Source organism: Symphalangus syndactylus, chromosome 3, assembly GCF_028878055.3.
Source record: "Symphalangus syndactylus isolate Jambi chromosome 3, NHGRI_mSymSyn1-v2.1_pri, whole genome shotgun sequence".
In the NCBI taxonomy this organism is placed as follows: Eukaryota; Metazoa; Chordata; class Mammalia; order Primates; family Hylobatidae; genus Symphalangus; species Symphalangus syndactylus.
The window spans coordinates 88,569,740-88,583,216 of record NC_072425.2 but is presented as its reverse complement, the minus strand read 5'-3'; the positions used below and the strand labels follow the sequence as shown (position 1 = coordinate 88,583,216).

The window sequence follows — 13,477 nt, the reverse complement described above, 5'->3', positions numbered from 1 at the left end:
AAGCCAATTGCAGAGAGCCTGATTTCTTGGGGCCATTATATTTTACGAGGGTTGCCTTATAAATATTTTGTAAATTACTTATAAACCTCTTTTTGGCAAAATATTCTGAAGCCCAATTAATGTCTCAATTCTAGGTGGTCATTCTGGGAAAGAGGGTACCTCTGAATGGGATGCTGAAATTTGGACTTCTTTGTATTATATGGTAGCAGTGTACCATGATAGAATTATGTCAAGGAAACTTTGATTTCTCATCTGAAATGTCAATATAAATTAGACTATTTGTCTATTAGAATTTCAGTGACATTAGAGAAGTTTCCCAGTTGAGAATGTGAAGAAAAAAACACCTCTAGCTAATCTCTACCTTCTGTTGTTGCTGCCGAAAGAAGTCAAAGTGTTTTGCATTCAAGTAGATGAGGGTTCATTGTGCATGAAAAAGACAGAAATAGTGGTGAAATAAAAACTTGATGATAATTATTTGGATTGGCTTAAAAAAACTTAACTGTTAAGTTTATCTTTAATACTCTAATGTACATCTAGATGAAAAATACGGATACTCGGCTACAGTATAATACTGTCAGATTTTTAATTTCAGAAAGGGTAAACATTGCCAAGTTTTGAAGGTCTGCGTCAAGGATACTGACATAATTTTCAAAGTCACGGGTAATACTGCAGCACCTCCCCTTAACATAAACCCAGGGGGTTGACACCAGCACATCTCTCCCTAATCTATCCTGTGCATAACAATTTTGCCTCAGAGCCTTCCTGAATGTTTGCAACTGCACAGGCAGAAGTGGGTTTTGCAAATGAGGTGGGGTGATGTATTTTATTGCTGATACTGTTTCACCTGTATTTAGTTCCACTGACATGGCAAACCCCATGGCCAATTGTCCTTATTATAGCCCCTGTGTATTTCTCCCCAGCACACTTGCACAGAGGGAAGATGTGAGCATGGAGCGTACTTAACTGCCAAGCTGAATGGCTCTGTAATGTAGCTTCAGTGTGGCATAAATTAAGCTGTCATTTTTTTGGCAGCAAGTGCAGAGAGGCGATTTTCCTGTACTGTAACATTTGAAACAACAATTTTCTGGCTCCAGTACTGACTGACAGTTCTGTGTGATACATTCTCAACGTGTGTGCTTCAGGGCTGCAGCTGGAAACTGCCTTCAGGGCAAGGTATTGTCTCTATTAGCAAATCCTGGCTGTGGTTGCCCTAATGCAAACGTTTTCTGACTCCTGCTGCTGCCAGTCAGCCCAGGGAGGCTGCCACTGGGCCAGCAAAAATGGCACTGGGAATCCATCAGCCTGAGCAATGGTTTTAAGCATGTTTCAAATATGCAAAATCGTCTTTTATCATGAAAATCAGATAGTATATTCTTGTGTGCTGGCTCTGTGCAAAACCTTTTGTAAACAGGAAGATTTCCCCAAGCTGGGCTGAGGTTTCATGGGTAGGAAACACTGCTGGATGCTCTGAGGGGCCTCTGAGCGTGGACTGGGAGTGCTACTATCACTTTTTGTCCTGTGCTGCCGGTAAGCTATGGTGGAGAAGTAGAATGTTGGTAAAAGTAATGAGAGGTGTTGGCGGGAGGGTCTCCAGAGGGAGCACAGCAAACTGCTCTTTCTTTAAATGTCCTCTATCCCTGCCTTCCTCTTCCCTACCCTCACAGGTGACTACAAAGCAATAGGGGCACCACTTGCCAGCTATCTTGAATACACATAAAAGGCAGAAAAGGTTACCTTGAAAGCAGTCAAAATAATACAACTGTAATCACATCAGTCAGGATGCAGCAAGGAGAAATAAGTTATGCTAAGCTTGTACTTGCATCTGAAGTTGTTGCTGGCATCCTGGAATGGTGTCGCTCCTCAGATCAGAACCAAGGCTTTCACCAGTATACAGTTAGGGAAAACTGCACCCAAACTGACTCCAGAGTGGTTTGTGATCATGTTTCAAGAGCTCTTCAAGGAAGAACCGATGTCTTCCTTGAGTTGGAATAATCAAGCTATTTGCTGAGTAACTTGTTCACAGCCAGTAGGTTCTTTCTTGCTTAGAACCTAAGTCTTTATCTGTGTTAGTTTCCCTTTATTCTGTTTGGTGTTGTCATTGGGTTGCATAGAAAAATGTCATAAACCATCCTCATAAAATGCCATTTAAAGGCAGCCCATCCTCAGATTCAAATACCTTGGTTTCCACAGTTTTTCACATTGATTTTGTGAAGCATTCACTTATTTGTCCAACCAGTAAACACGCAATGCTTGCCAATGGGTCAAGGACTGCCCTAGGGAAACCAAGGTAAGTTACAGATTAAAATCCAACCCCCCATTCATGATCATGGGCATACCTTCCTCACCAGCCTCATTTCCCACCACTTTGCAGGCTCATACCTGTGATGTCAACCACACCTACTTTTTACCAGTGTGTTAGTCCATTCTTACACTGCTATAAAGAAATACCCCAGACTGGGTAATTTATAAAGGAAAGAGTTTTAATTGACTCACAGTTTCACAGGGCTGGGGAGCCCTCAGGAAATTTACTATCATGGTGGAAGGGGAAACAGGCACGTCTTACATGGTGGCAGGTGAGAAGTGAAGTGCAAGCAGGGGAAATGACAGACACTTATAAAACCATCAGATCTCATGAGAAGTCACTCATTATCATGAGAACAGCAGGGGGGAAACCACCCCCAAGATCCAATCACCTCCCTTCTGGTCCCTCGATGCGTAGGGATTACAGGGATTACAATTTGAGATATGATTCAGGTGGGGACACAAAGCCAAACCTTACCAATCAGCAAGAGTCAGCCACTTTTTCTCTTACTTTCCTGTCACGGCTCCAGTGGCTTATTTATGGGAAAGAACCACTCATCCCCTTTTCTTCCTAATTAACTCCCAACTCAGACAGGTAGCCTTCTCTAACCAACTCCTGAAGCCTAATTGGGGTGAGGCATTTCTGTTGTCTGTTTTTTGAGGATTTTATACATGTATCTCTTTCCAATTTTAATATTTTTAAAATCTGCCTATTTCTAAAGCTACACATTAGATTTTTTAAGATGGGGACTAGATTTTCCTCTGTAATCCTGCCACAATGCCTGCTATTTAATAGGTATTTAATACACTTAAGTAAATAAATGAATACATTTATGGTTTTTATCCTCAAGATACATCCACAAATCATAAATCCTAAATAAGAGAAAAAAAATTCTCTGATAAAGGTTCCTTTTTTCTTGGGGTGGGGATGGGGGTGAGAATTACTATATAGGTCATTCATCTTATATTTCTTTTATGATGTACTAACAAAATCCATTTTTTGCCATTGCTTCAAGTTCCCACGTTGCTAGTTCATGTTCAGCCCATGGTCAACCAGCTTCTAAATGTTTTCATGCTGTGCATAATATCCGGCCATTCTCTAGAGTGTATTTCCACAATTCACTGAGCTATGATCATCCGTATTGACTTTTCATTCAGTTTATTCTGAGCCACATTATGAGCTTGTCAAAACTATTTAAATGTTTTCTCTGCCCATGAGAGCACAAGACAAGGAGAACATATGTAAAAGGAACAGGGGAAAAAAATGGTAAAATACTCCTCAGGCTCTGAAGTCAGGTTCTGGCAACCCCAGAGTTCTCAGAACCTGGGTGCTGGGGGATGGAGGAAACAGGCATGCAGAGACCTGGTTTCTGGTCTTGAGTTCAACATTTACTACCTGTGTGACTTTTGGTAAGTCACATAACCATTTCTGAGCCCAATGATACTTATACTACATATAGGATTTTTGTGTGATGATGTATATTTTAAAAGGTCTGAAAGTTGGGACTGATTAAATGAGAGTATTTTTGTTATTCTTGACATTTCAACAACCATACTGATTTACAACCAATAGGAAAATAATCTCTGCTCACTGCCCACCCTTTTCTCCATCTCTTCCTTCTCCTCACAATTATCTCCCTAAAACTTATGAATTACATACCTACTTTAGTAAAATCACTAAACCAAGTCCTACAGTAACCTGTTAACCAACCAACCAAACAGTGTGGGAAAACCCACTCTATTTAGCCTCAAAGGCTTACAAAACACTCCTACAGTAAAAGATAAACTGAACACAAGTATCTATATGATAAGTGCCAAGTGAGCATTCCTAGTACTTGCTATTAGAGGTGTAATGATCTAGGACAGCTTCAGGCAAAGATTATTCCCACCTGGAACTTGAAGTTTTAGTAGAATTCTAATCAGTGGAGATAACAAAAAAGGATATTCCACAGGGGAAGGGATGGCAGGTGCAAAGTTCAGAGGTAAAATTTGTAGACCCATGTTCATAGCAGTGTAATTCACGATAGCCAAAATACACAACCAAACAGTATTCATTGAAAGATGAATGGATAAACAAAATGTGCTATATACATAGAATGGAATATTTTTCAGCGTGAAAAATGAGAGACATTCTGACAAATACTACAGTATAGATGAACCGTGAGGACATTATGCTAAGGGAAATAATTTGTCATGAAAGGATTTAATGTACAATTTTACTTAGGTAAAATAAATCTAGAGTAGTCAAATTCATAAAAACAAAGTAGAATGGTGGTTGCCGGGGCAACCAATCTACTGGGAAAATGGGGAGTTTTTTGTTTAATGGGCACAGAGTTTCAGTTTTGCAAGAATGAAAAGGTAGTTGTGATGGTTGCATAAGAAATGGTGGTGCTGGTTGCACAACCATGTGAATATAATTAATGCCACTGAACTATACATTTAAAAATAGTTAAGAAGGTAAGTTTTATGTTATGCGTATTTCACCATAGTTCTTTTTCAAAGGTCAGAGGTAGAAAAGGGCAATTTAGAGAAAAATAAATAGATGGATTGGCTAAAGCCTAAGTTTCTGAATCCTAGAAAGATTCAGACTGGATCACAGAAAGTCTTCAGAGAACACTGAGAATTGCTGATGAAGAATTACTGAAGGCTTCTGAGTGGGAGAAGGACATTGTAGGAACTGTGCTTTGGGAAGCTGAGACTGGCGGTGGTATGCAGGTTGGCTTAGGAAGCCCAAAGGTGAAGGCAGGATCCCAATGTGATGACCTGTCATTACTTGAGGAGTGACATTGTGAAGGCGTAAAAGAGGATGGTGGAAGAGGGCATGAAAAGGATGGGCTTGGTGGAAAACTAAGATTACCTGGGGACTGACTAATTGAAGGTAGGGAATGGAGTAAGCGGTATTAGAGGTTGTATTAGTTTGTTCTCATGCTGCTAATAAAGACATATCCAGGACTGGGTAATTTATAAATGAAAGAGGTTTAATTCACTTCACAGCTCCACGTGGCTGGGGAGGCCTCACCATCATAGCAGGAAGTGAAGGTCTTACATGGCAGCAGGCAAGAGACAGCTTGTACAGGGGAACTCCCATTTTAATAAAACCATCAGATCTTGTGAGACTTACCACCACAAGAACAGTATGAGGGAAACCACCCCCAAGATTCAATTAACTCCACCTGGCACCTGGCTCTGCCCATGACATGTGGGGATTATTACAATTCAAGGTGAGATTTGGGTAAGGACACAAACAAACCATATCAGAGGTGGTTCCAAAATTGTGTCAGAGAGACTTGAAAACTAACTGTATTATCAAAAACGGCAACATTAATAGCTTGTTTTATTTGGTTTCAAGGTGCTGAATTGAATTCAAGACATGTTGAATTTGAGAAGATCATGAACTACATAAAAGAAAATACCCATCAGGTGATTGGTGTTCAACAAAAGATCAGGACTTGAGATAAATGCCCAAGAGTCATCTCTTAAGGAGTAGAAAGTAGGCTATAAACATGAGAAGGGAAGGAACAGTATGGAAAGCCCCCATTAGGCCAGGTACCCAGTGAGAAATTTCTGAGGCCTCCAGAGCACAACCCTGTGGCATAGTTGGGAATATCGATGCCAATCATAACCCCCAGAAAAACCACAATCTTGAATGTCATAATACCTAATATTAAAATCCTGAAAGATCAAAACCCCTAAAGTCTAAAATCCCTAACATTTGAAATCCTAAAAGATTGAAATCCTAAAAGCCAAATTCTGGGGAAGGGATTAGTGCATTTCCAGGTGTAGCAGGACAGCTGCATCGTGTTAAAAGAAACTACTACCTTTTATTGTTTTTATTTGTATTTGGCAGAAAATTCAGATGAGTGGATTGGCCACTCCACTGGGCAACAATAAAAACTTCAGTGTATTTATTTTTATTTTTATGTAGATACAGGGTCTCACCATGTTGCCCAGGCTGGAATGCAGGGTCTAGCCACAGGTGCAATCATAGCTCACTGCAGCCTCAAACTCCTGGGCTCAAGCAATCCTCCCACCTCAGCCTACCAAGTAGCTGGGACTATAGGCATGCACCACCAAGCCAGGCCAAATTTTCAGTTTAAAAATGTGTCATTTTTCTGCACTGGCACTCTTCCCAGCTGATAATGGATAAAAGCCACATTTGCCTAAAGAAGCCAGCAAAGCTACTGTTTCAAAAATAATTCTGTGCATTGCAGGATGAAAAGACACCTAAGCAACAGTGTTGCTGTGTGATTACCAGTATTGTTTCCACCAAATTTGTGGTCTGTATACCAGTGCATGTGTAATAAATTTCTGAGTATCCAAAGCAACATAGAAGCATGGAACAGAAGATGAGAAACTTTAACAGGAAATGCTCAAATTGGTGTGTATTGAATCATGGAAGAATTTCAAAAAGAGCAGTGTCACATAGAAAATGAATATGAACATATTCTCCAAGGAGAGCCATGCCCCACCTCTCCCCCCAACAAAAAAATCAGCTATTCATTGCAATGCAATACTTTAAAATACAGTTGATCCTTGAACAACATGGATTTGAACTACATAGGTCCACTTATACATGGATTTATTTCAATAAATATATTGGAAAAGATTTTGGAGATTTACAACAATTTGAAAAATTTCACAGACAAACTCCATAGCCTGGGAATATCCAAAAATTAAGAAAAAGTTAGCTATGTCATGAATGCATAAAAAATACATGTACATACTAGTCTATTATATTATTTTCTGCCATAAAATATACTTACATCTATTAAAAAAGTTAAAATTTATCTAAACTTATATATACAAACACTTATAGATGATACATGTGCCATTCAGTCAAGTAAACAAATGTACAGTTGCAGTATTAAATCATAACTACACAAAATCAACTGTAGTACACACTGTACTACTGTAATAAGTTTGTAGCCATCTCCTGTTGCTATTACAGTGAGGTCAAGTGTTGCCAGTATCCACTTAAAATGCCATGTGACACTAATCATCTCTGCATGAGCAATTGTCTCTCCAGTAAATTGCACGTCACAGTGAAAAGTGATTTCTCGAGATTCTCCTATATTTTTCTGATGTTTAGTGCATTACCATAAACCTTGGCTGACACCATGGGACCCACGTGAAATGTTACTGGTGATGTTGGAAGTGCTCCCAAGAAGCAGAGAAAAGTCATGACATTACAAGAAAAAATTGGATTTCTTGATATGTACTGTAGATTGAGGTCTACTGCTATGGTAGCCCACCATTTCAAGATAAATGAATCCAGTGAAAAACCATTATAAAAAAAGGACAAAAGAATGTGAAGCCATTGCTGCAGTTATGCCAATGATAACTTGGCAGTTTTTTTGAAATACCTTTTTATCTCGTATCAAAAATGTAGCTTTTATGTGGGTGCAGGATTGCTACAAGAAAGGCATACTGATAGATTCTAATATGATTCAAGGAAAAACAAGTCATTATATGCCAACTTAAAGCAAAAGGAAGGTGAAGGATCTGAAGGTAGAGAAGTTAATGCCAGCAAAGGATGGTTTGATAATTTTAGAAAGAGATTTGACTTTAAAAGTGTCAAGATAACAGGAGAAGCAGCTTCTACAAACCAAGAGCCAGCAGGTGAGTTTCCAGACACCTTTTAAGAAAATCATTGAGGGGAAAGAATATCTGCCTGAACAGGTTTTTGTTGCAGACAAAAATGCTCTATTCTGGGGGGAAAAAATGTCACAAAGGACAAGTATTAGTAATGAAGAGAAGTGAGCACAAGGAATGAACGTGGGCAGGAAGAGGCAAACCCTACTGTTTTGTGCAAATGCAGTCAGGTTTATGATTAGGACTGCCCTTATCTATAAAGCTGCTAACCTCTAAGCTTTGAAGAACAAAGATAAATACTAGCTGCAAGTCTTTTGGTTATACAACAAGAAGACCTTGACAATGAGAACCTTTTTCTAGATTGATTACATCAATGCTTTGTCCCTGATGTCAGGAAGTACTTTGCTAGTAACGAACTTTTAAAGTTATTTTGATATTGGACAATTTCCTTGGCTACCTACAACCCCATGGATTCAACACTAAAAGTGTCAAAGCGATCTACTATTCCCCAAAGTCAGTGTCTCTAATTTAGCCTCAGATCAGGGGGTCATAAGGACCTTTATGCCTCATTACACACAGTACTCTATGGAAAGGATTGCCAACACTGCGAAAGAGAACCCCAATAGAGGCACCATCATGAAAGCCTGGAAGGAGTACACCATTGAAGATGCCATCATTGTTAGAGAAAAGGTTGTGAAAGCCATCAGCTCAAAACAACAAATTCCTGCTGGAGAAAACTGTGCCCAGATGTTGTGCATGACTTCACAGGATTTAAAACAGAACCAATCAAGGAAATCATGAATGAGATTGTGAATATGGCAAACACAAAAAAGGTGCAGGGTGAAGGATTTCAAGATATGGATCTTCGAGAAATTCTGAACCATTCCCAGGCAATGAAGAAGAGGATGTAGGAAAAGCAGTGCCAGAAAACAAATTGATATTAGACAATGTGGAAGAAGGGCTTTAATTATCCAAGACTCCTTTTGACTTCTTTTATGACATAGGCCTTTCTATGATATGGGTGCTGAGGCTAAAGTAAATTGGTGTATTAAGTCCGTTTTCAAATTGCTATGAACACTACCTGAGGCCAGGCGTGGTGGCTGACATCTGTAATCCCAGCACTTTGGGAGGCTGAGGCGGGTGGATCACGAGGTCAGGAGATCAAGACCATCCTGGCTAACACAGTGAAATCCCATCTCTATTAAAAATACAAAAAATTAGCCTGGTGTGGTGGCACGCACCTATAGTCCCAACTACTTGGGAGGCTGAGGCAGAAGAATCACTTGAACCCGGGAGGCAGAGGTTGCAGTGAGCCAATATCGGGCCACTGCACTCCAGCCTTGGGGACAGAGCGAGACTCCATCTCAAAAAAAAAAAAAAAAAAAAAAAGAATACTACCTGAGACTGGGCAATCATAAAGGAAAGAGGTTTAATTGACTCATAGTTCCACAGGCTTAACAGGAAGCATGGCTAGGGAGGCCTCAGGAAACTTACAATCATGGTGGAAGGAGAAACAGGCACCTTCTTCCCAAGGCGACAGGAAAGAGAATGAATGCAATCGCAGGAAAAACTGCCACTTTTAAAACCATCAGGTCTCGTGAGACTCACTCACTATCATGAGAACAGCATGGGGGAAATTGCCTCTGTGATCCAGTCATTTCCCACCAGGTCTCCCCCTCAATACACCAGGATTACAATTCAAGATGAGATTTGGGTGGGGACACAAAGTCTATATCAGGTGGAAAAAGGATTGGTAAGATATAAAAATATTTTTAGAGAAACAAAAAGTCAGGCAAAAATTATGGTGTATTTTGGTAAAATTACACCAAGTGCGTCTGCCTCTCCTGACTCTCCTTCCACTTCCTCCACTCTTTCACTTCTGCCACCCCTGAGAGAGCAAGACCAGCCCTTCCTCTTTCTCCTCCTCCTCAGTGTACTCAACATGAAGACAAGGCAGGTGAAGAGTTTATGATGATTCACTTTCTAGAATAAATATATTTTATCTTCCTTATGGTTTTCTTAACAATATTTTCTTTTCTCTAGCTTATATTTATTGTAGAATACAATATATATATATATATATATAACACATACAGCATACAAAATATGTGTTGACTATTTACATTATCAGCGAGGCCTATGGTCAACAACTATTTGTTAAGTTTTAGGAGAGTCAGAAGTTAGATGCAGATTTTCAACTATGCAGGGAATTGGCGTCTCTAACCCTCGTGTTGTTCAAGGGCCAACTGTATAGCTAATAATTGTAAAAGTTGACATCATCTCTTATGGACCTACCCCTAATCTATCCCTGTAATATACTTTCATATGTCAAATTTTCTTTTTAGTTGCTGGAGGGTATTGTTTCTTTTTTGTTGTTGTTGTTTCTTACAATTTTACAATTTTTAATTGTCAGCATTAATTTTTACAATTTGCTATGCTATGTTGCTATGTATTTCATCTTTGCTTTATTTCCAGTACTGGAGATATACATTGTGTAAAGACTTTTAGAGAGTTATAACTTGTTTTATACATTTTTGCAAATTTCACTCTAGGAAAGCACACTATCACAGTGTTGACTTTGTGTGTAAGCATTGTTCATGTATGTAAAAACATTACAACTTCTTCAATAAATGAAGGAATATGTGGTGTTGACCCATTATAGTTTTAGATGGGTCTCAGCAAAAGACTTAGATTGTCACAGTATTTCAGATGATTGCAGTCACGACGCTGAGGGCACACAATTACCAACCATAGTGATAAGCATTGATACACTTTGCTTTTTTATTTATTTATTATGAATAGGGTTTGTCTGCTAGTAACTGTTATACTTGTGCAACTGTCATTACTATACCTGTTTATACTTTCAAAAATACGTATGTTATTATTGCCTTTTTATTATGTAAAGTGGCCTATGAAGGGTTCTTTCATGTTTTTATGTTTCAGATAAATCCCTTTTTAAAAGAGTAAATTAAAGTCTTTAAAATGTTTTTAAATTATTTCTTCCAGAGTTATATTTTTGGGAGTTTGATCGTTCAGGATTTCAACATTCAGGATTATGGCATTCAGGATTGTATCTTTCAGGATTATGGCCCAAACCCAGTGATAGTCTGACTTACAGGAGTGGAAATTGAGGCATAGAAAGGCTAACTTGCTTGCCCAATTCCACAGGCAAACAAGAAGAGGCAGGACCAGCTTCTTTTCCGAGAAAACACCAAATGGCGGATGACGCCAGTGCATCGGAGGGGCCTGGAGGCCCTGGAGGCCCTGGTGGCCGTGGGTTGGGGAACCGTGGTGGCTTCCGTGGAGGTTTCGGCAGTGGCATCCGGGGCCGGGATCGCGGCCGTGGACGGGGCCGGGGCCGAGGCTGCGGAGCTTGCGGAGGCAAGGCCGAGGATGAGTGGATGCCCGTCACCAAGTTGGGCCGCTTGGTCAAGGACATGAAGATCAAGTCCCTGGAGGAGATCTATCTCTTCTCCCTGCCCATTAAGGAATCAGAGATCGTTGACTTTTTCCTGGGGGCCTCTCTCAAGGATGAGGTTTTGAAGATTATGCCAGTGCAGAAGCAGACCCGTGCCGGCCAGCGCACCAGGTTCAAGGCGTTTGTTGCTATTGGGGACTACAATGGCCACGTCGGTCTGGGTGTTAAGTGCTCCAAGGAGGTGGCCACCGCCATCCGTGGGGCCATCATCCTGGCCAAGCTCTCCATTGTCCCCGTGCGCAGAGGCTACTGGGGGAACAAAATCGGCAAGCCCCACACTGTCCCTTGCAAGGTGACAGGCCGCTGCGGCTCTGTGCTGGTGCGCCTCATCCCTGCACCCAGGGGCACTGGCATCGTCTCCGCACCTGTGCCTAAGAAGCTGCTCATGATGGCTGGTATCGATGACTGCTACACCTCAGCGCGAGGCTGCACTGCCACCCTGGGCAACTTCCCCAAGGCCACCTTTGATGCCATTTCTAAGACCTACAGCTACCTGACCCCTGACCTCTGGAAGGAGACTGTATTCACCAAGTCTCCCTATCAGGAATTCACTGACCAACTTGTCAAGACCCACACCAGAGTCTCCATGCAGCGGACCCAGGCTCCAGCTGTGGCTACAACATAGGGTTTTTATACAAGAAAAATAAAGTGAATTAAGCATGGAAAAAAAAAAAAAAGAAGAGGCAGGACCAGAAAGAGCATGCATGATGGCCTGAACCCAGAGCCCATGCTCCTCCCAGACTATTCCATGCCGACTGTTTGGGAAGACACATATCCTGGTTCCAGCTCTGCAGATCATGTGCTGTGTGGCCCTCAGGAAACATCTTGTCTGAAACTCAATTTATTCTGCAAAAATACACATCATAGGTTATTAAATGCAATTATAAAGTTCTTTTCTAATGCTAAGATTCAGTCTGTAAATTTGGATTGAAGATGCTGGAATGAATAATATATCTGAGAGACTATCAAGAAAGAGAAACAGAGATAAGAAAAGGGTATAAATAACAGAAGGTTGAGGTAAAGAAGGTCTACCATTAGAACAAGTGAAGAGAGAGAGCCGAGAGCCAAGAAGGCAGAGAGAGTGAGCAATGAGAGATGAAGAAAGAGGGTCAAGGTAGTGTTCCTTTATAAAGGTCATGAAAGAAACACTTTCATAAGAGGCAGACAATAGGGTCAAGAAGGATAAACTTTGATATTAGGCTATCAGGTTCGGCCATGTTGGGTGCAGAAAGGGTGGACCCTGCATAACGTAGGGACACAGATCAGGTTGCAAGAATTTAGGAAGAAAGTGATTAATGAGAAAATGAAAATGAATATAGCATTGCTTGCTTGAAGTTTGAGTGTGATTCATATTTCATCTATTTTTATGATTAAGTTATTGGAAAACTTTTAAAAGCATTTTTAGAATTAAGAGGTAAGAAAAGCTTTTCACCTGGGGGTTGAAACCTGGACTTCAGATCTGCTTTTGTAAGTAGCTATGTGCATGGTTAAGAAACAGCCCAACCAAGTTTCCATTCCTCAATCAGAAAAGTTCCTGACTTCTTAACATGAAAGTTGTACACCAGGTTTGCAGATTTAGTTTCCAACAGCCCTGCAAGGTAGGTTTTATTGTCAGTCCCTTTTTACAGATGATGGGACAAAGACAGAGATGATTACCTAAACTTACTCGAGGACACATAGTTAGAAGGTGTTAAAGATGGGCAGTTTAAGCCAGGATCCCAGTGAGTAACAAGCAGATGCAAAGTCACTCAATATTTTAATTTACTTGTGCCATCTTGTCCTAAGTAAAATAAATTCCCATTACTTCTTAAGCTTTGTGAAATACAGAAACCAGCTTGACTTCCATTTTATCTTCAGAAATGCCCAAGGTGCTGTGAATCCCATACTGGGAGTTCTTGAAATCCTTATTCTGAAAAGTGTGGTCTACAGACTGGCAACATCAGCATTACCTGGGAGCTTGTCAGAAATGCAGGGGTTCAGGTCCCATCCCAGACCTACTGAATCAGAATTTGCATTTTTTAACAAGATTCTCTGAGTAGCACACATTTAAATTCATTCTCTCTCTCTCTCTCTCTCCCTCTCTCTCTCTCTCCCTTTCTCTCTCCC

At 40.5% G+C, this 13,477-nt stretch overlaps 1 protein-coding gene across 1 annotated transcript; it reads left to right on the top strand.

Annotated features, from left to right (window-relative positions):
- Positions 1-11,108: 11,108 nt before the first annotated feature.
- LOC129479415 (small ribosomal subunit protein uS5-like) lies at positions 11,109-12,051 on the top strand. The gene has a single exon (XM_055272484.2). The coding sequence runs from the start codon at positions 11,109-11,111 to the stop codon at positions 11,994-11,996; it is 888 nt and encodes a 295-aa protein (XP_055128459.1). The 3' UTR covers positions 11,997-12,051.
- Positions 12,052-13,477: the final 1,426 nt, after the last annotated feature.

Bases quoted from the DNA above. Each gene is read 5' to 3' on its own strand.
- LOC129479415 (XM_055272484.2), top strand. From the start codon at position 11,109: ATGGCGGATGACGCCAGTGCATCGGAGGGGCCTGGAGGCCCTGGAGGC.